Consider the following 23138-nt stretch of genomic DNA (forward strand, 5'->3'; position numbering starts at 1 on the left):
CACGAACTAAGGGCCAAAAGTCAGCCTGAGTACCATCTGCTGTCAGCTTTGGCAAGACGCTGCTTTAGCCCAGAGGAGAAGAATGCCTTTCTACTTGGGCCAGTTTTTTATAATTTATTCATCCAGAGGGGATGCTGGTTTTCTAATTAGCACTAAGATACATTTTGTGTTGGTATATGCTTCAAGGCACTTCCCTAACTTTATTTCATAAGAACTCCAAGGACTAGGCCACCATCTCCCTCCAGAGCCACCCTGATTTCTATATTTGGGTTACTTTCCTACACAGTCTACCATAGACTGATACAACTTTGAGACTTCTTCCCTTCCTTTCCCTGCCCCTTCTATAGACAGATTCTTTAAAAGTTTTCCCTGTGATTTTACCAATAACAACTCTAGGAAAAGCAAGGGGAATTAATAGCATAATAAACACAGGGATCCTACCAAGTTATAGGACACCGTAAAAGCCTACAGTGGACTTCCCTGATGGCACAGTGGTTAAGAATCCACCTGCCAATGCAGGGGACACGGGTTCAATCCCTGATCTGGGAATATCCCACAAGCCGCGGAGCAACTAAGCCCGTGTGCCACAACTACTGAGCCTGTGCTCTAGAGCCCACTAGCCACAACTACTGAGCCTGCGCACCACAACTACTGAAGCCCGTGCACCTAGAGCCTGTGCTCTGCAACAAGAGAAGCCACCGCAATGAGACGTCTGTGCACTGCAAGGAAGAGTAGCCCCTACTCGCCACAACTAGAGAAAGCCCAGAAAGCCCACGTGAAGCAACGAAGACCCAACACAGCCAAAAATAAACAAAACAAAACAAAAAAAAGTATTTACAGCTCCAAAAACTCATAGCATCAATTACAAATAAATTTTTAAAAAAGCCTATAGTAACAGCTCTCTCCAGACTTCACCACAACATCATCAGGGCCAGGCTACTCCTTTTAACGCTTAGTTCTTGGGCCCTTTCACTAGCGGTTCTTTGGGGAGGCAGATCTACTCAATCCTTCTCTCTTTTTATTTCTGAACTATAAAGCTTTTGAGTTGCTTATCCCTCCCTTCTAAGTCCTCACCCCAATCCTGAATGTTGTCTAACTTTGGATCCTACCAAGCACCTACCATGTATCAGGCACAGGGGGAAACAAGACACAGCCCCTGCTTTCAAGGGGGATGTGAGCCTGGGGAGGGTGACCACTAAGTAAACAGGAAATGACAACACAATGTGCTGAGTATTATGACACAGGAAAGTGCAAGGTACCGTGGTACATGACGACCGGGCATGTATCTAGCCTTGAGAGCACAAGAAAGGCTTTCTGGAAGGGAAGTGATGTCTGAGCTGAGATAAGAAGGACAGACAAGAGGGATCCAGATGAAAGGGCAAGGCCTGTGCTGTGAGGGAACGCAGAATGCTTCCACTATTCTGGCTGAATGACGGGTTTGGATGCCACTCTTCTGTTTGAGTGTTTGAAGAACGAGTTTGAGGAACTGAAAGAAGTTCAGTGTGGGCTGGGTGGTAGGTGCAAGAGGGGTGGGGGTACATGGGGGAGATGAGACTGAGGCTACAGAGACAGGCAGGAGCCCAAGCATAAAAGGCTTTGTCAGCTGTGCTGATGAGTTCGGACTTTATCCCGCAGCCACCAGGGAGCCACTCAAGGGTTTTAAGTAAAGGAGAAACAACAGGTACCACGAGCAGTCAAGTGAAACTGCAAACCCTCAAGTGAGAATGATCTGTATTGAGGGGAGGGGGGACTGAGCCACACAGTCTCAGTGCCGTCTGGCTCCGCCTGCAGTGCTTCTCAACTTGGCCGGGAGCACCCCTGAGGACAGGGGTGGAGAGTGAACGCTAACCCCCAGGCAAGTTGGGAGGTTTTTGTTCAAAAATTCATGTGACTGTTTTGCATTCTATTCCATGATATAGCCATGAGTGTTTTCATATACCAAAGACACTTTACATCAAGTCATCAGCAAAATGGACATTCCAGGATAAAGGCCATGCTTATCCCACAGTTTCAGAAGTCCTGGACATGGCCCTCCACACCCCACTCTCTCAGAAACAGTCTGAATGAGTGATAGACAGGGGCACAAGGGCACGTGCAGGCAGCCTGCCAACGCGAGATCTCCCGCTTCCCCACCTGGAATCAAACAGACTAAATGCCCCCAGTCCTCAGACCGCTCTTGCCCAGCGTGAGCCTCCAGCCTCAGGGACCTCCTCCCCATCCAGGCAGTCCATCCCCTTCATCAAAGCCTCTTAGCCTTGCTCTTCCACTACCCTAAGGTCCACTGTCGCTTCTCACAGAGTCTGCCTACACTTCTGCAAGCCTCCATCATGCACTCTTACTCCTATATAGGCAATTGTGTCTGGTGCTGTCTCCTCTACACGTGAAGCTTTAGGAGTGAAAAGACGTGTGTTTCTTCTCCCATTCAGTGCTTTATGCACAATGTGTGCTAAAGTTTTACTGAATTGAATTGATTAGCCTGGTCCGTCCTTCCCTGTTCTGTTGTTAATAATTCTAGGCTCGAAAGGAAGGGAAATGATGAAAGATTAATGAAAAGTTTAACAAATTTTGTAGATATAGTCACAAACATGAAATGTCAGTTGTTTTGTGGGGAACTAAACTATTTTTTAACCCTGGGAATGATATAGTTTTCCTTTTGAAAGGTAGATACCAATCACTGATACATTGCTGGTGGGAACGTAAAACGGTACAGCTACCCTAGAAAATAGTTTGGCAGTTTTTTATAAAACTAAATATTCACTTACCATATGACCCAGCAATTACACCCTAAGGCATTTTTTCCAGAGAACTGAAAAGTGACGTCCACATAAAAACCTGAATGTGAATATTTATATCAGTTTTATTCATATTTGCAAAAATTCATTGCAAAATATTCAATGAATAAAAGGTTAAACAAACTGATACATCCATATCATGGAACACTACTCAACAAGAAAAAGGAATGAACGATTGATATACACAACAGCTTGGATGGCTCTCCAGGGTATTATGCAGAGGCTAAAACAAATAAAGTCAGCCTCAGACAGTTATATGCTGCATGATTCCATTCCAGTTACATCCTTGAAATGACGAAAGTATACAGATGGAAAACAGAGTAGTGGTTGCCAGAGGTTAGAGACTTTGGGGAGAGGAGTGTGGGGAGAGGGGGTGCAGGAGAGAGGTGGGTGTGGCTATAAAAGGGCAACTCAAGTGATCCTTGTGGCAATGGAACTATTCTGTATCTATGTATAAGATAAAACTGCATAGAACACACACACACACACACACTTATACACACACACCCAAATAACTGGACAGAACACTGGTGAAATCTGAATAAGGTTGGTGGACTGTACCAATCTCAATTTTCTGGTTTGGATATTGTACTCTGGTTATACGAGATGTTACCGTTGGAAGAAAGTGGGTGAAGGGTACATGGGATCTCTGTATATTTTTTTGCAACATAGCTGTGGATCTATAATTATTTTTTAAGGTTTTTTTAAAAAATGAGACACCAAAAGCAGATGCATTTTCCAACGAAGCAAACTGTAGAAAAGAAAAGGCTGTTCGGTTTTCATTTTTGTTTTAACTAGGTTAGATCCAAAGGCTCCCAACGCAATCACAGCCAGTCCCTTTCCAGTAAGTCTCCTGTCCATAACTCACCAATAGTAGAGCGTATAGTTAGTGTCAGGACTTGTATTCCTTCCAGGGAGCCAAGTGCACTTCATGTAGCTCAGGTTGTGCCAAATGCATTGCAGCTCAGTAACAGCAGACTCAGGATCACCTGGAATATCCAGCCAAGAGTTCAGAACCCTTCTTCTCTCCTCGCAGTGCCAGCGAGCCAATCATTCTAGGGGGTGGGGGATGGTGAGGGTGCTTCAGGCTGCTTCTCCAGAAAACGAATCCCTAATCTCTCACCCCATTTGACCCAGAAGGCACCCAGGAGGGAGAAACCCCAAATGTAACTTGTTCACAACTTTCTCTCTCATCTCCTCAGACTAAGAAAACTTATCTTTACTATCACTGGGGGACCCTAACTCTTGTATTCCTAACTGGAGAGAGAGTTTGAAGGTCAAATAATATTTCAATAATAGGAAATGACTATGGAATTTCCCAAATGAATGTGAAAATATAAACAACCATTATATCTAACAGTCTTCACACAAAAAACAAGTTTACTGAGTTATAATTTACCTTCCTGTCTTCTGAGCAATACTAACACACCTTGTTTTAAGGATTGAACAAACATTGCTCCTGAAGCAATTTGGGGAAAGGTAAGCAAAACACAGCTCTTAGTAGTTGCCTATTGTGTGTTACGGCCTTAACAGTCCTAAAAGCCTGATGGTCTGAAATCTCTATCTTTATAAAGCCTGTTAAGAAATCACGTCTCTAAATTAAATGCCTATGCGTAAAATTCAAACCTGTTAACCCCCGTGATCCTTAAAGAGGTACTGTACTGAGAGCAATCACCAACCACCTTTTTGTCATAATACAATTTAGGTTCTTTCAGATTATTAAACCCCCCAAGAAATGAGAATAGGGGAGGTACGTTGTTGTAAACCATGCTTCCAGCTTCCTAGCAGTACTGAATTTTATAATTTTACAAATATTACTTCACATACTTTTGATCCGTGCAAGACAGGTAGAGAGAATGGTCTGGAAAGCAAGTCATGTAGTGCTAAGGTTTGGGGGTAGGAGATGGGACCCTGCCCAACCCAAGGGCAACAAAATGTGAACACATAATATGTATGTAGCATTTACTCTCCGCCAGGCTCTGTTCTAAGCACCTCACGTATACTGACTGATGTAACACTTTCAACACTCCTGGGAGGTAAGTACTATCATCATCCCCTTCTTACAGATGAGGAAACTGAAGAGGGAAGTGGCCAAGTGGTCTGCCTAAGGTCACGCAACTAGAAGCTGGCAGAGCTGAGATTTGAACTTGGACATCTGGGCTCTCGTAGCCCTGCTCTTCATGAGTATATGCTACTCCCTGCACGGAACACAGGAGCCAGAAGGACACTGGGTGGTGGGTGGGAAGGGAGCTGGGGGACAATGATCAACCTGACTACTTGACAGCTTTTCCTAGGGCTAGTCTTGAGTCAGCGCTCAGCCAGCACGCCCACTTTCCTTTTTTAACATCTTTCCCCAAATATATCCTGTATATCAATCTAATCTTTCTAAATAATGAGTAAAATAGTATCAATATTTTCATTTTTTTAAGGTACTGGACCTGGGATCTGAAGATCCACAGCAACTCACTCAGTTCCCTTCTTCCTCACAAAATGGATGCGGGTAATAATACATGCCTTGCTCATTTCACAGAATAAGCTTGAGAAGCTCGATTTAGGGGGGAGGGGTGTGTGTGTGTGTGTGTGTGTGTGTGTGTGTGTGTGTGTGTGTGTATCACTTTCCAAACTAAGTGCTCTATAACTATCAGGCATTGTTATTCAAGTTGTCTGTGAGCACCTCGAAGGCAGGAACGTCCTTGCAGTTATCAGCGTCTTGTCGGCATCTAGTACAAGAGCCTGACACTTATTAGACTCAGCAGATGTTTGAAAATTAAATAAATTAATGAACACTGAACATAAGCATATGGATAATCTGGATTTATTCTCTAAATGCCAAGAGATAGTGCTTTCAGTTGTTACCTTCGGGGGGCGAGATGCACTTTTCCACCAAAATGCTAGGCTTCTCACTTTCATTGGTGCTACACTGGGACCCCACTTGCAGACAAATCCTCTCGTTCAGGGGCACTTCTTTTGAACGATGAGTTTCTGGAGCAATTTTCTAAGGTAAGGAAATTTAAAAAGGCATTGCTGTAGCAAACACACAGAAAAACATTTGTGTAAAGAAAATGGAAAGTTATCAAGAGGTATACAGTTCAGCGATTCTGAGCTTGGGATGATTCTGTTCTCCCATCCCTGGGGGACATTTGTTCATGTCTAAGAGCATTTTTAGTTGTCATAACTTGGGAGGGGGCTGCTACTGGCATCTACTGGGTAGAGGGCAAGGATGCTGCCAAACATCCCATAATGCAAAAGACAGCCTCCCCTCCCCCAATACAAAAAAGTATCCTGCATCAAATGTCAGTAGTGGCACCGCTGAGAAACCCTGGTATAGATAAAAGACAGCTTCCCACATTTGCAGTGTATAAACATCATGACATCTACTATAAAGCTACCTTGCTAACACACCAAGTGTCTAAGAGCAACTTCAAAGAAAACACAGTAAGATTATCAAAATTCAGTTCCAAGGAGATGCAGTATAACATCAAGATCAAGGTAAAAAGGACCGCTTTAAGAATCTTGCAATCTTGGTCACCTCTGAGGAGAGGAGGTAAAGAAGGGGAGCCTGAGGGCTGAGGAGGGACTTTTCATGAAACATCTTTCTGCACTGTTTGACCATTTTGACCATCTCACATACACACATGAATTATAAGGGCTGACGTTATATGCACTGAGTATAGCACACCCTTATTGTGAAAGGTAGATAAGCTTTCTGGAACCACAGAAAGCCAACTTATAGACAGCATACGGATAACGATCACAAACCTGGTTATTAGGATTTAGAATAATGACATCAAAGGGCTCTTCAGGAGATTAACATTTTCCAAGGTGACAGAGTTGGAATAATTGAAAACGGAGCTGCTTTTAATCAGAGCTCCCAGGAGCTTCCTGTTTTGCAATAGTTTCTGACTCAAGTTGGAGACAGCATTTCCTTTTATATACGTGCCGATGGCCACGAAGGGGAAATTTTGTCAGCGTTACCTATCTACCACCCTAAGGGGCTCATCTGCCATTTCACATGCCTGCTGCCAGCTGAGCATGAGGGCAACTGTGAGAGACTTTCAAAACCAGGACACAAGGATGTCCTCTGAGAGGTCTCCAGCCAATCATTAATTAATGAGCCATGGCAAAGACGTGGGGGTAAAAACAACACTTTGTATAGAGACTCAACAGCTCTTAGGCCCAGGCAAGAGAGCACTCTAAAAAAGGAGTTAGTTGGTCAGCCTTGGAAGGAAAGAAAAAGAAATGTCTGCAAACAAAATTCCGACCGTGAGAATGGAGAGTGTGATTCAGCTCCATGGACGTTGAGTATTTTTGTCCCAGCAGCAAAGCCATGCCTACCCTCAGTGGGGCCTCCAGCTATTCTGAGCCAAGTACATTTTCATAACAAATTCCTGATTCCTTGCCAAGAAACCTACTTATCATTTGGCTTTCCATATAGTTGCTGCCTACAGGAATGGAACATACCAGTTGTGCCAAAAGAAGGCTCTCGAGAATGTTTCACCATTATAGTTCTCATGGCGAAGTAAGGAACTGGCCCTTGATTGATGAATGTGTGCTGAGGAAATGAGGTTTTTCAGCCTGTGAAGCTGAAGACCAGTCCCAGGATCGTTGGTAATGGTGGCAGGAAAGCTCTGAATGCAAATTTCACCAACCACACATTTTTACTAAGCAAAAGTCCCATATACCCCTGAAGGAGCCACCCTGACCCAAGAATCCTTGATAATTCTGGTGTGGAAGCTGCATTTGCCTTTTGAGGACACCCTGGGGAAAATGTATGGTCTAATGCCATTAATTAGCATCACCATGGAAAAATCCCAGTTCTCTTATTAGATATTGCTCCAGTCAGAGGGCTGAGGATTTTATTACAGAAATATTTTTAATAAATGGAATCTCTTAAATTAAAAACATACTTTAGTACCTAAATCTGAACCTTTGGTTTTGGGCATATGAATGGTAAAATAACTTAGAAAAAACATGGTGGGGGAAAGATACAATACTTTAAAAAAAATCTCTTTCAAAGCTCAAGGCAAATAATATTAAATTGGCATGAATAAAGTAGGAACAGCAATTGCCAATGATCGCCAAGTCAAGCGCACCTCTCTGTTTCAGACAAGGAACTAAATCCCTCCCAGCAGATCTTGATGAAGTGTGTGTGATGGTTCCCATGTGACTTTTGGCTGTGGTGACTCACTCCACTGGTAGCTGCTGTATGACATCATGCTCCACCCCTCAGAGAATCTGGGCTCCTTTGAAAATTTAACAAAAATCAAGGCCAGACAGATGTAGAGAACAAACATATGGACACCAAGTGGGGAAAGCGGGGAGGGTTGGGGGGGGAATGAATTGGGAGATTGGGATACCAAATTGTACACTCTCAATATATGCAGTTTATTGTCTGTTAAAAAAAAAATCAAGGCCAGAGTCCTGAACCGATCTCTCCCCCTCAAGACCAATGTTCATTTGGCTAGATCGCAGCTTTCCCAATTCCTAATTCTTTCTCAGAAGGAAAGGGGAGTCAGCTTCAGCTTCAGCCTAGACAGAACAACATCTTTTTAATTTATTCACCTACTGAGACTTGCCTGTCTCTTGGTGATGAAAGAGATCTAAAAACTGATGTCAGATCCTTCTTCTAATTATCAGATTACAGGATGGATCTAGAGACTGTCATACAGAGTGAAGTAAGTCAGAGAAAAACAAATATCATATATTAACGCACAAATGCAGAATCTAGAAAAATGGTACAGATCAACTGGTTTGCAAGGCAGATATAGAGACACAGATGTAGAGAACATATGGACACCAAGGGGGGAAAGCAGAGGGGAGGGTTGGGGTGGGATGAATTGGGAGATTGGGATTGCCACATGTACATTAATATGTACAAAATAGATGACTAACAAGAAAAAAACTGCCAGATTACATATTGCTAAAACAATGGTGGAGGGCAGCCACTTAAGCTAGTCTTATATTGAAATTTTTTTTTATAAATCATCTATGATTCCATATCTCTCATCTTAATGGTTCTTCAATCTGAATATTGAAAATGACCTCGAGGGTTTACCTCATTTAGCAATTTGGGACCGTTAGATGGTCACAAAAGCCCTGTAACATGTACAAACTATCACGCCACTGCTTCGATATGCTTCAAAGCATACATGCAGCCCAGTGTGGTCTGATGACATTAATGCTGTGTCCAAAGGACAGAAAGAGGGAAGGAAAATCACTCCTGCCGTTGGCTCTCAGCCTCAGGATTGTAAACTTCAAAAGGTCCAGACAGGAAATCCCCCATCACTGACTGCAAGGAATAATCTGTGTTTATCACAACTGCTGCATTGGTAGCCTTCAACGCTGTCTAATGGCTGGAATAAATGAACAGGCCTTAGGCAGAGGCCACCCTTTATTGTCTTCATCTGGTCTCTTCAGGGGCAAAATGGAGGGACCAAAATTAAATGATAATATTAGGTTGAACCATGTTATATGACTTCTAAAGGCAACAATTTCATATGGTTCAATCTAACGACGGTAATAATAATAAAAGCGAATAATTATTGAACACTAACTCTGTCCCAGGTGTATCACAAACACCATCTCCTTTAGCAAACACACACCATTCATATGAAGTAGGTACTTTTACTAGCCTTCCCCCCACCACCCCAGCATTTCACAAACAAGGAAATGGAGGTTCAGGCTCAAATAGCTTAAATGACTTGCCCAAGGCCACAAACTTGAAAGGGGAAGAGACAAAATTTCAAACCCAATTCTCTATCTGATTCCAGTGCCTCCTAAAGTTACTTTTAAGTCTAAATTTCTATAACTATACTGAGGAATTAGCCCCACTTCTAGGCTAGCATATCAGCATGTCTACCTGATTGATCCTTGAGCGTGGCTGACAGGCTAATGAATAAGAACCTGTTAGAAAGACAGTGACCTCTCCTGGGGGTTTCAGTTAGATACTTAGGTGACACACTAAAGGGTCTTTCCTGGAATTTCTCAAGACTGAACTACCAAAAGTTGCCACTAAGACTCCAACTGTCTAAGGCCCCTCCTTAGGAACAAGAGGAAGCCAACAGTGTGAAAAGGGGAACTGGCCTACCAGAGTTTCACAGGCTTCCGCATTTGGAGGACATCTTTTAAAACACAAATACTTCTGACCAGCCTCAGTTCCTTATCAATCAACACCTAAATGATATCTAACACCTCTGCAGGAAAGCAGGAAGGCAGATTAACAAGTTTCCCTCTAGAGAAAGAGCCCATTCCATCCTCACTTCATTGTTTCCCATACATTATTTTTGGTGTCCCAGCAAGCCAGAGAGGTGAGTAGAGCCACACTTTACACACAAGGAAATGAAGGCTCAGAGAGGTTAAGGAACTTACCCCAAGCCACTGAGCTAGCTGATTGGTGCACTGACTAGTTCTCCAGACTCTTCCTGCCACCAAACTGCATGAACGTGGTGATTCCACAGTTCACTGAGCCAAAGTACTGTCATTAATAACAACTTTTCACTGGCCTCCTCAAAATCCTGGACAAATTCAACCTCAAATATCCTCCACCTCCCCTACCCACACACTGAAAGAAGACACAGTCATCCCTCTTACACCCAGGGGGCATTGCTTCCAGGACCCCCCACAGACACCAAAATGCATGGGTGCTCAAGTCCTTTATTTAAAATGGCGTAGTGTTTGCATATGACCAAGGCACATCCTCTCCTATACTGTACATCATCTCTAAATTACTTATAATACCTAGTACAATGTATGACATGTAAATAGTTGCCAGTACGAAGCATTCATGGTTTGCTTTTTGGAACTTTCTGGAATTTTTTCCCCCAAATATTTTCTATCTGCGGTTGGTTGAATCCGAAGATGTGGAACCCAAGGACTGTATAAAGATATAAAACGGTTCTGAACAGACGATATGATGCTTTGAGGAACCTGTCAATTAGAAGGGGCTATCAACCAATAAGGCTCAAGAGAAACTTCCATTGAATAAGATTATCATAAAGAATTCAAAATTATCCAATCTTGTTAACAAAAATTCACTTAAATTGGTCACACATCTGACTGGAAAGGCTGAAAGTTTCTCTCATTTTTCCTCAAGCACCAGGGAACCTTCTGGTCAACCCCACTTGCCACTGACATCTTATTTTTTTCACTTTCCATATGGCCATTTGCTTTTGCGTCACAGAGTTCTTGCATATCCATCTGTGCATGTGATTAGTGACATGGTAAATGTGAAAGTACCCTGAGAAATTGAAAGTGTTTTATAAATACAAAGGCTTCAGGCAGCAACGCAGAAACCAATTTTAACATAATTAATTATTCACTGACTGCCTATAGGAACCAATTTTAAGATAATTAATTGAGTGCCAACTAGACAACGATACCTAGTATTTCCTAAAATAATAATAATCTCAATTGTATTTGATTGGAAAATATTTTCTAATGGTAAGTTTTGTCAACAGTTGTTTCCATAATTTTCCCAGTTAAAAAATTTGGGCACAAAATAAAAATCCCACTTTGAAGTAAGATTAGAATCTGGCTTATTCTTAGCTCCAATATGTTCCAGAAAACTTACCTTATCCTGTTTGTTGCCAAAATGACTAAAATACTTTAGACTACAATTCGGGCTGGCTCCCTCAGGAGGATTCCATGTCCATATGACTGTGCAGAGGTTTTCAACAGAAACGCTCAAATTCGTCACAGGTGGCTGAGTTTCTGTTCAAATCAAGCACAAGACATAAATTTATCAACAGCAAATTTATCATCCAGTGTTTTCAGTGGTTAATTTAAACCATTCCTCCAAGTCCTAGAGGCCAAGAATCATAAAACTGAGTTATCAAGAGGTAACATTTATTGAGCCAGGCAGCATTCTAAGTACTCTTCACATGTTAATCTCAGTCCTCACGACGTTATGAGACAGGGACTATCAGCCTCATGTAAAGATGAGGCGACCAAGACACAGGGACATTGAGTCACTGGCCCCATATCTCACGGCCAGTAAATGGCAGAGCTGAGATGCAAACCCAGAAAGTGTGGCTCCCAGGCCGCATTCTTAACTACTTGCTATAGTGTGAACACAGAGCAGAGTGTAGTCTTAAATGTCCAAGTTTTCCTCCTGTGGGTATTTGAGGTCCCCTACACTTGCGTGCCAAGGCTCACTCAACACAGACACTTCAATCCCAGCAGTTCTGAGAGTGAGTTTTAGCAGCTTATCTTAAATCGTGCTTGCTAACGTGACCTGGTAGTTGTTTTTATAACTTTTCCAAAGAACTACTGAGAAAGAGATTTAACAGCCCTTGTTGTTCCCCTGAGGTCTGACACCAAACAGTTGGAACTGTAGCTTGAAGAGGGAAGAGGAGAAACTGAACCAGTGTCTTTAAAAAATGTGTTTCATTTGGAGAAAACCCACCACTGTTTCCATCAAATATTTACTGGCTTTATTCTTTTGGACCCAGCTCTAGGATCAGGGAAAGGAGTTTTCATGCTTCTACCATATGTAGGGAAGTACACAGAGGAAGGAAAGGAAACAACATTTCAAACTTTCCCGAGAATCTCTCCTGAGGCCAGGACTACCAAAATCATCCCCCAGAAAAGGGATAAGGGCTTCTCTGTCCTATCTTTGCAACTTTTCTGTAAGTCAAAAATTATTCCAAAATAAAGTGTATTAAACTAATTTAAAAAACAATTGGGTGAGATTGGGATTGCCATATCTACATTACTAATAAGAAAAAAAATATCAAATTGTACACTTTAAATATATGCAGTCTATTGTATGTCAACTGTATCTCAAAAGTTCTTAAAGAAAAAAAAGAATACATGGAGAAATAAAAAAAATTGTACACTTTAAATACATGCAGTTTATTGTATGTCAAAAAAAATAAAATGAGGAAAAGAAAAACAATTGGGGTTTCTCTGGTGACACAGTGGATAAGACTCCACGCTCCCAATGCAGGGGGCCCGGGTTCGGTCCCTGGTCAGGGAACCAGATCCCACATGCATGCCGCAACTAAGAGTTCACATGCCACGAGTAAGAAGCCAGAGAGCCGCAACTAAGAAGACCACATGACACAACTAAGGAGCCCACCTGCCACAACTAAGACCCAGCATAACCAAATAAATAAATAAATATTTAAAAACAAAAAAAAACCAATCCCCCGAAATTGTCTAAAGCGGCAAACAATCATTATTAATTACTTAAGCAGTACAGTTATATTAATTTATCAATCGGTAGTTGTATTTTATACTCTATGCCAACACCTTGGAGTGTTCTGGGCCTCTTACATAATCTGCAATATTTATACCATTACCTTCCTCTTTAACTGAACAAAAAATGCCATTTGTCCCAAAACATCGACCCCACAGGCACTACGTAGTTGGATTCCCCCCAAAGTCAGTTTTATACACAGCAGCCTACACAGGCCCTGAGCTCTCAGTATTCACTCCTGCTTTCCTAACCCCACTACCATGAGCCTTTCTGAAAGGTAGACCAAAGGCCCAACCGTGGGGAGGAGGAGCCCACAGCAGGCCAAGTCCTCATGGAAACAGGGAGTTCCTATTGCACTGCATTAAAACCCAGCCCGTGCCAGGGAACACCAATGGTTCACGCGACAGTGATTTTAACTTAGGATTTTAAGTGATTTAAGTTAGGATTAAAGTTAGGATTTTAAGTGATTACAGGAGCGTACAGCTATTTCATTTTGGCCTAACATCATGTCAATGATATTTTCGAACACAAGTCGTTTATTAGGTACAGAGTCACTAATGAAAACTTTGTTCCTACAGTTTACTTTAGGATTATCTCCCTTACTGTGCAGTTTCCAGAAACACAGCAGCAGAAGTCCAGGAGAGCTGGCTTAGCACTTCCTGACACTCTGCCTTCCCACCCACCTCCCACTCCCACACAGAAATTAAAGCCCTAACAATAAAAATATTACCTATTTATGGTTCGCTTAAATCACACCCCAATTTTCAAGGTAGTTTAAGACCTTTTTAAATCTATTTTTTAACCTCAGTATTTTAATAGAACAACAGCCTGCCCTGTTTCCAATCTCTCAAATGGATTTCATTTTCTCCCATCTGTTCTGAAGTATCTTTTAGTCAGATCTTCTAACTGGTTTGCATTTTAGGCTACTTGTGGCTATCTGCCACCCTTTTCCTTTTTTTTTTCCTAATGGTTCCTTCCATTTCTCCTAAGATTCTTCTACTTCCTATACTTTTTTTAAAATTAATTAATTAATTTTTGTCTGCCTTGGGTCTTTGCTGCTGCACTCAGGATTTCTCTAGTTGCAGTGAGCAGGGGCTACTCTTTGTTGCGGTGCACGGGCTTCTCAGTGTAGTGGCTGGCTTCTCTTGTTGTAGAGCATGGGCTCTAGGTACACAGGCTGCAGTAGCTGCAACACGTGGGCTCAGTAGTTGTGGCTTACGGGCTCTAGAGTGCAGGCTCAGTAGTGGTGGCGCACGGGCTTACTTGCTCCATGGCATATGGGATCTTCTCAGACCAGGGATTGATCCCGGGTCCCCTGCACTGGCCGGCGGATTCTTAACCACTGTGCCACCAGGGAAGTCCCCCTATACTTTAAAAAACACACACACTCGCAGAAACTAAATACAATCTCCAAATGTTTATATCTGAATGTATGTATGTGGGTATAATACATCCAGATATATACATAAATAAGTGGAGACTGTGCTTCTTGTAAAAGTCTCTAACAGCTACGCATCTGTAAGACACATCATTTCAGTGTAGTGTGGTGATTAAGAGCACGGACTCTGGAGCCAGACTGCTTGAGCTCATATGCCAGCTCTGCTACTTACTAGCTGGCAAGTTACTTAACCTCCCTCTGCCTCAGTGTTTGCACCTATATAACATAAGGATGATAACAATAAACTAACGAAAAAGGGTTATTACGAGGCTCAAATGAGTTAATACAGATAAGAAGCTCAGAACAGTGCCTGGTACAGAACAAGTGCTATGTAAATGTGTGCTATGTGCTTTCTTTCTTTTTGACGAGACAAAACGGTTCTAAACAGTTGCTTTGGTTTTCTATGGAATTGATATGCGTCCATGGCCTTCAAGCTTATCTGCCCGATAAGCTTTCCTTAGGCATCTAATTCCAACCATTTCTTAGGGGTTCATCACTGACCAGAAAGGGGAGAGGGAAGGCGAGAAGGGCTCAAGTAGCTCCCTCAACTAAACTTCAAACCTCAAGTGAGTCTGTGTGGCCACCTGGCACAAGATCCCATTCTAATTAGGAGTTAACATGATCGATGCTATTTCTAATAAGGCATGTTGCTTAACTAAAAGTTTTTGCTCTCTCTTGTTCAATCACAGGAGCTGGCAGAAGCATGCATATTTCGGGAAAAGTCAAGGAAATCACAAGAGTCATACATGAGTCATCCATCTCCTTCCTTTACATCTACTCAGTCATGGACCTCTTAAGTGCTGTTTTACAACACCTCTCTTAATCATCCCCATCACACTAACGTGCTCTGCTGGGCCCTGTGAGGCAGGCAGACACACACACAGCAGTAAGGCGGAGGCCTGGACAGAAGGCGTGCACAGCACACCTTTCTGGTGGCCACCTCCAACGCTAGAGCCTTGTGTAGCTTCGCACTCTGGTGATTCCGCACACTCAGTCGTCTCCTTGCTGGCTTCTCCTCCAATGTCATTTCCCTCATGCTGCGCCCCGCTCAGCTTCAAGGGCAAATGAAGCCCTTCCGCCTGGACTGATTTTGCCAATGCACTCTCCTGCCAAGCCGGGCTCCTAGTGCACCCTCACCCTACTTCTGGGCCTCTGCAGCTGCTATTCCCCCAAACTGGGAATAATGTCTCCTCCACCTACTCAAATGCCACCCACCCGAAAGGTCTTGCTCAAATTTTAGCTCTTCCACGAAACTACCAGCCCTCAGTTTCCCCTCTTCTGAACACCTGCAGTACTTATTGTCTGGACTATGCAGTCTGGCAATTATAAAGCAAGTCTCCAATACATGATCATTCGCTTCACACCAACGACCTGTACACACTCGCACGGGTGCCCACCAGTCCTGCCCTGATGCTCTGGGAGGGGCCCAGCTCCTCTCTCAGCCAAGCACTCCCCTCACTTCTGCAGAGAGAGGCACTGAATATACTGGTTAGGGGCATGGCCTCTGGAACCAGGCGGCCGGGGTGCGAAGCCGTGCTCCTCCACTCTATCACCTACGAGAGCTCTGGGCCTTGCTGTGCCTCAGCTTCTTCCCATACAAAACAGGACTAATAACAGCACCTACAGGAGAGGTTCTCTGTAAAGGTTAAATGAAATAGTTCAAGTGGAAAACTTAGAACACTGCCCGGCACAGAGTAAACACTATATGAATGTTAATAAGACATGCCACAATGTGGACTACCAATCTAGATAGACTAAACTAAACTGGTAACCTAATCATTTTTATAAACACTCAAAAGATTTGCTGGAAGAGCCCTTAAAACTTAGAGTTCAACCTCCTGTCACAGATGAGAAAGTTGCTGCACAAGGGAGAGGAAATGACCAGCCCTGAAGTCCCACAGCTGGGAAATGTCAGATCAGTAAAACTCAAGTCCCCGACTGTTGTTGGTGGGTTTTTTTTCTTCACCATGGAATTCTATCAATATTTCCAATGGGAAAAAAGCTTCTGTATTTCTAAGTAACCAAGTTACCAATGAACTTCTGTGACAAAACTGCTTAAGCTGGGGGTTGCCAGTATTAGCTAGAGGGCCAGCTGTTTGTTGTTCCACGTGTGTGGGGGAGGAAGTCCGCAGGAGGGAGGGGGTTGGAGTAGTACTGTGAAAATCAGGAGATTGGAAGGATGGGTGACCCCCTCCCTTCTGTGGAGGGCAGCTTCCCCATACGATTATGGCCATCAGGGCCCCTCAAGGGAACGAGGGGCACCTGGGGGGCAACAATCACGCAGTATACTCTAAGGCTCTAAGCCAACCTACAGAGCCTGGCTCAGTACTAAACAAGGCAGGCAGTTGAATCACTGACAAACTTCAAACCTCCTTCAAGTCTCTATTCAAATGCCATCTTTTCAGTGTAGGTCTTCCTACTCCACCCTATTTATAATGGCAAACCCCTTCCCTGCTTTGTTTTTCTTCACAGTACTTATCACCATCTGACATACCTTATATTTTACTCACTCTGCCTTCCTTTGACTGCCAACAGCATATAAGCTCCAAAGGGCAGGGACTTGATCTGTTTTGCTCACTGCTACATTCTCTGCCCCTAGAACACTGTCTGCGTATGTTTTGTTGACTGAATCAATAGAGGACATCGAGGTTTCCTAATCACCATTTCAACCTGGGTTTCAAAGCACAACACACTGGTTGAAAATGCAATAAACACATCTTGTGTGTCTGTGTCAATGAGACAATAAAACCTATCGAATCTGGAGCTACTGTCACCAAAAATGTCCAGAGGGCCGCTCATGGCAAAAGCTGTCCCTGAGGAATTCATTAGCCCCCAACTTTTCACAGCAACTCTGGTTGATCAATTTCAACTGCCGCACAAGTGTGAGGGGTATACGAGAACTCTCTGTACTATCTTTGCAACTTTTCTGTAAATCGAAAATTCTTCCAAAATATAAAGGTTAATAAAGAAAACAAAAAAGAAAAAGAAAAAAAGAAAGGCATCCAGGTGGATGTGGCTCCGGGATTCCTATCGGATTTCTTGCACTCCAGAGGAGGCCGCGACCCTCGCGTCCTTTTCCTACTACTAAAGGAACTAGCAGCTTTAGAGGGTCCCTTCGACTCCCACCCTCTTGCTGCACCCGCGGCGCAAGAAGCCCCGGCGCGTCCCCGGCTCACCCGGACCTCGGTCGCCGTCCCCGCGGCCTCCAGGCCCCTCATCCCCTCCAGAGGGCACCGGCGACATTCCGGCTCCCGGCCCCGCGGCCCTCTGACGCCACGGACTCGTTTCGGCCCCGGGCCCCGGCGCCAGGCTCCTCGGCGCTTCCCGACGGCCAAGGGAAGTGCGGCGACAAGTCGTCGTCCTCCGGCCCCGCCGCCGCCCCCGCCGCCCGGGATCCGGGAAAGCCCGGCCGCTCCGGGTCCCCCACCTCTAGCCGGGCGGGGGAGACGGCGGCGGGCGCGGGGCGTCGTGCGGACGGCCCCCGGCGCCCACCCCCGCCGCGGCCCTGGGCCCCGCGGCGCTCCGGCCGGCCTCTCGGCCCCGACCCCGCCGCCCCGGGCCCCGGGGGCCGCACTCACCCGCGGGCGCGGCCACCACGTCGCCGCCGGCGCAGAGCAGCAGCGCCCACAGTGCGCAGAGCCGCGCCGGCCGCTCCATGCAGCCCCTCGCTCGGAGCCCGGCGGGGCTGCAGCCGCGGCAGTCTCCGCCTCCTTCGCTCCCTCTCCCACTTCCCGACTCCGCCGCCCCGGAGACCCGGGGGCTGGCGCAGACGGGAAGGGCAGCCCCGCCCACCGGCCGCAGGTAACCCCGCTCGGCCGGCAAGGGCAGAGGGGCGGGACGCGGCGGCTTCCGCGGCGCGACACCTGGCCCCGGCAGCCAAGCCGCCACCGCGGCCCCGGGGGCCGACCGCCGGCCAGACGGAACTTCCCCGACCGTGTTGCGGCCCGGCCGCCGCGCCGCCCGGCCCGGTGCGGGCTGTGCAGCCTGCTGGAGCCTCGGACGTGTCCCGGGCACCGGGACAGGACGGTCTCCGGGAAGGAGCCTTGGCCTGGGAGTCTGGAGACGCGGCTTCCGATCGTTGCCCTCTGAGCCCCTGTTTCCTAAACTCTGACTCCTGGGTTAGTAATCCCAGGCCTGACCTCACAGGGCGGACTTGGAAGACCAAGGAGGCGTCTTGGCGGGAGCGTGCCTTGTGAACGCGACGAAAGGTATATTTGAAAGCTGGTGAGACATAATGTTGAGTCGAAGGACAAAGGAAAAAAAAAAGCAAATTTCTAAATATGAGGGACAGGGCCATATGTACTTCGATTTTTTAAAGCTGACAATCAACTTCCTACAGATTTCTTTTTGACAGATATACATTGAGAGATAGAAGGTGAGCAGGAAGGACACACATTGAATACGTTGCAAGTGGGTGACTGTGAGGATTAATGACACTGAGGGTGGAGGAAAACGGGAACCCTTTAGCTTCCTGTGGCTGCTGTAACAAATTACCATGAATTTAGTGACTTAAGCAACCAAGTTTTATTATATTAGAGTTCGGGAGGTCACAAGTCTCACTGGGCTACAAATGAAGATGTAGGCAGAGCTGTGTTCCTTCTAGAGGTGCTAAGAGAGAACCTATTTCTTTGCCTTTTCCAGCTTCTAGAGACTGCCTGCATTCCTTGGCTGGTTGCTATACCACTCAGACCTCTGCTTCCCTCGTCACATCTCCTTCTCAGACTCTGGCATTCCTGCCTTCCTTTTACATTTATAAAAACCCTTGTGATTTGACTGGACCTACCAGATATAGAGAAGGGACTAGTGGTTGGGGGCGGCATAAAGGGGTAGGGGAGTGAGAGGTACAAACCATTGGGTGTAAGATAGGCTATAAGGATGCATTCTACAACACAGGGAATATAGCCAGTATTTTGTAATAACTAAATGGAGTGTAACCTTTTAAAATTGTGTACAAATTTAAAAAACTTTTTTTTAAATTTTAAAGGAAAGAAAAATAGATTGGACCTACCAGATAATCCGTGATAATCTCCCTATCTCAAAATCCTTGATTTGTAACTAATAACCTACTGTAGAGCACAGGGAACTCTACTCAATACTCTGTAGTGACCTATGTGGGAAAAGAATCTAAAAAAGAGTGGATATTTGTATATGTATAACTGATTCACTTTGCTGTACACCTGAAACGAACACAACACTGTAGATCAACTATACTCCAATAAAAATTAATTTTAAAAAACCCTTGATTTAATCACAACTGCCAAGTCACTTATGAGGTAACAAACATTCACAGTTGTCTGGGATTAGGTCATGTAAAATGTTGCGGTGTCACCCTGGACAGAGTCTCTGGCCTCCAGGAACTTGCATCAGTGGCAGAAACTGACATGTACACAAACCTCTGTATTATTTGCTATGGTAGAGAAATTTGTCAAGTGCTCTGGGCACACATACAGGAGAGAGTGTTTTGCATGTGGTGATTAAAGAAGCTTAAAAAATGTGACATTTGAGGAATAGAAAAGCTTTCTGAGCAAAGAGAACAGCAACAGGAAAGATTTGTATTGAGAAAATATGAGAGGTGACAAACAGGGGCCAGGCAAGTAGTAAGTAAGGGAAGCAGGCCAGGCCAGGGACCTTAGGGCCTGTGCAGACAGGAGGCCTGTGCCCTCTTGATAAGGTGGCAGCCCTGTTTGGCGCCCTCTGACAGCTGGCACAGTGGAACGCAGGCCCAGTGTTATCAGAAAACCCACTAACGGGTGTATTTTGGTTGAATTAAGGCAATGTACACACCTGAAATCTGTTGCAAAAAAATATAGCAATAAAAATGCTGATAATACACCTAGCCTAGACCCTACTCAAAGAGCATGGGGATGTTGAACCTATCTGAAACAAAGACCTCACTCTTGGAATTAAGGCCCTCAATTTCAATAAACGTTATTGCCCTTCCAGAAACTGTGGTAGACACATTAAAAACAGGCCCTGGGACTTCCCTGGTGGTCCAGTGGCTAAGATTCCTCACTCCCAGTGCAGGGGGCCTGGGTTTGATCCTTGGTCAGGGAACTAGATCCCACATGCTGTAACTATCCCACATGCCACAGCTAGGACCTGGCATAGCCAAAGAAATAAATGAATAAATATACATTTTTAAAGAAAGCAGGCCTTGCCAACAAAGAGCTGCAGCCAATGTGAGGGGTGATCATAGGGCAAGAACAGGGAACTGTGGGACACAAAGAAGGGACAATTTATGGGAGGGCAGAGGCAGGAGAGGCTTCCAGAAGGCAGGCCTGCCTGCGCTGAATTTTGAGATGTTGAGTATTGAGTCTTGTGGTTCAAGGTTCAGAACAAATCCTTGCCATGTATATTCCTGAACCAAATAATGTTTATGAACATACTGTAAACTATGGAAAACAGCAGAACTGAGAGAGATTGCTATTATTTCTAAATCCCCCCACAAATAGGCCAGCCACTCTCTAACCTAAGATCTCCCCTCCCCCATCATCACACGCATACACTTGTTGACATTTGCTATAAACATTATACTATAAGTTTATAATAATGTTTCCAAAATGATTATGTCATCTGCCTTTTAAGAAGTCTCCAGTTGGAACACGAGCCCCTGAGGACTGGCCGAGTGCCATCGTGGGCACTGTCTGGCAGAGACCAAGCGAGTGCTTAATGAAATGAACAGTAATGGCAGTACATGATTAGAAAAATAAGGCTCACGACTTCTCATTAGCCTTCAGCAAAGGCCCTGAGAATGTGGGCATTGTGAGGAAGAAAACCAAGCATGGTGGCATGGCCTCGACAGTCCTGGCCTCCTGTCATGAGTAAGACTTACAGTCAGTTCCATTTCCTCTAGACCCTATACGTCAAGCAACATTTGAAAAACAAATTTTGCAGGGCTAGGCGAGGGTTAGGAATGCTGTTTCTCCAACATCAAACTTTTATTTGTAATCTCTGTGTACTTTTACTCAAAGAGGATCTTGGATTGAGTTCGGCCGCTGCCTCGGAGTGCAAGAAGATGAAGAAAAATGGAAGGCTTTCCAGGAACTGCAATAAACAAAGAGCTCTCATGTGGGCTTTGTGTTATCAAAGTCCTGATGAGTCAACGTCAAGTTTAGCTTTAACCTTTAATCCATTGAGCCCTGATGGCTTGGGTGTGAGATTCCCAATCACAGTTCTTTCGCTTTGGCTGGGTGTGGCTGGAGTTCTGGGCTGACTGGAGCCTCCAGTTGGCTTTCTTGATCTTTACCCTTCTCACCAAGGCTTTCTTCTTTTCTGTAAGCGAAGTTAGGAAAGGACACAAACAAGAAAGTATCTGGGAGGAGAGAATGATGTCCCTCTTTCCAAAGTCAGATCTCCTTCCAGCCAGTTAAAGGCCCCCTCCTGAGTTCATAAAGGACACAGACCCCAGCACAGACCAAGGGCTTAGCCAAGAATTCTGGCTCCTTAGGCAAAAATCTCACAAAAGGTCTTCTACCTTTTACTAAGCAAAACCAGAACAGACCCTCACCACGACTGCAGTGCAAAGAGAAAAGGGAAGTAGCAAAACAGGGAATTTCCCTCCTGACCCTAGAGCAGTGGTTCCCAAACAGGGGCGATTTTGCCTCTGCGGGGGACACAACATCGGGAGATATTTTGGGCAGTCACGACTTGAGATGTGGGGGCGTGTGCTACCAGCATCTAGTGAGTAGAGGCCAAGGATGCTGCGACACATCCTACGATGCGCAGGATGGTTCCCCACAACAAAGACTTACCTGGCACAAATGACAATAGTTGAGAAATTCTGAGCTAGCATACTCTGTTATCTTCTGCACTTCATCCCTACCCAGCCAGCTGCCCCCATGTCCACCAAAAATCAGTGAGAGATTAGTGCTAAACTTACCCTTGACACCTCCCTTCCCTATATCTAGTGTACGTAGTTTGCCAGCCCCACCAATTAGCCATGCAGTCACTTGGGAAAACATCGCTCAGATCTACTCCTTCCCCCTCCTCACCTCCACTGTTCTGTTCAGGTCCTTATAGATCACAACAGTCTTCAAATCCACCCTCCAGGAGACAGACCTTCCCAATGTGTAAATCTGACCATGTCACTCCCAGCTTAAGCTTCTTCAGTGACACCCCCTCCCCTCAAATGCCACAAAAGGCAGTCCCAACTCCTTTGCCTGCAGGCTTGTTTCTTCCTGACCCATTCCGCAAACTCTTCCCAGCTTCACCTCCAGCCAGGCTTTCCAAGTCCCTGGGAGCTCTAGCCCTCCTAGCTGAGGGGCCACCTTCAGGCTGAAGGTCCCTTGTGGGCAATTTTGTTTGGTTCACCTCATGTTTGAATTGGTTTCGATGTAGACGCTAAAAATGAAAAAAAAAAAAAAAACCCAAAAAACCAGAAACCAAAACAACAGGAGATTTTGGGTAACACCCCAGATCTTTAGCTGCTCTTAAGAAACCAGAAGTTCTGATAACATTGGGCCTGCGTTCCATTGTGCCAGCTGTCAAAGGGCACCAAACAGGGCTGCCACCTTATCAAGAGGGCACAGGCCTCCTGTCTGCACAGGCCCTAAGGTCCCTGGCCTGGCCTGCTTCCCTTACTCACTACTTGCCTGGCCCCTGTTTGTCACCTCTGATATTTTCTCAATACAAATCTTTCCTGTTGCTGTTCTCTTTGCTCAGAAAGCTTTTCTATTCCTCAAATGTCACAATTTTTAAGCTTCTTTAATCA

General features: G+C 45.0%; 1 protein-coding gene and 1 non-coding gene across 3 annotated transcripts in view; both read right to left on the bottom strand.

Moving 5' to 3' along the window:
• The window catches only part of IL13RA1 (interleukin 13 receptor subunit alpha 1), a 56755-nt gene extending 38542 nt beyond the window's left edge, over window positions 1–18213 (bottom strand). The window contains exons 1-4 of one of the 2 annotated variants that reach the window (XM_057719164.1): window positions 18007–18213; window positions 11362–11501; window positions 5649–5787; window positions 3661–3781 (exon numbers count right to left, since the gene is read on the bottom strand). In XM_057719164.1, the coding sequence (XP_057575147.1) occupies window positions 3661–3781; window positions 5649–5787; window positions 11362–11501; window positions 18007–18085 (479 nt within the window). In that variant the 5' untranslated portion in view covers window positions 18086–18213. Of the gene's footprint in view, window positions 1–3660; window positions 3782–5648; window positions 5788–11361; window positions 11502–17610; window positions 17873–18006 lie in introns of those variants that run through there. The other variant, XM_057719165.1, reaches the window with a different exon arrangement.
• Window positions 13275–13402, bottom strand: LOC130842772 (small nucleolar RNA SNORA35). The gene has a single exon (XR_009050565.1). It is a non-coding gene; the product is annotated as a small nucleolar RNA SNORA35 (small nucleolar RNA).
• Window positions 18214–23138: the final 4925 nt, after the last annotated feature.

This window comes from Hippopotamus amphibius, chromosome X (assembly GCF_030028045.1).
Source record: "Hippopotamus amphibius kiboko isolate mHipAmp2 chromosome X, mHipAmp2.hap2, whole genome shotgun sequence".
NCBI lineage: Eukaryota > Metazoa > Chordata > Mammalia > Artiodactyla > Hippopotamidae > Hippopotamus > Hippopotamus amphibius.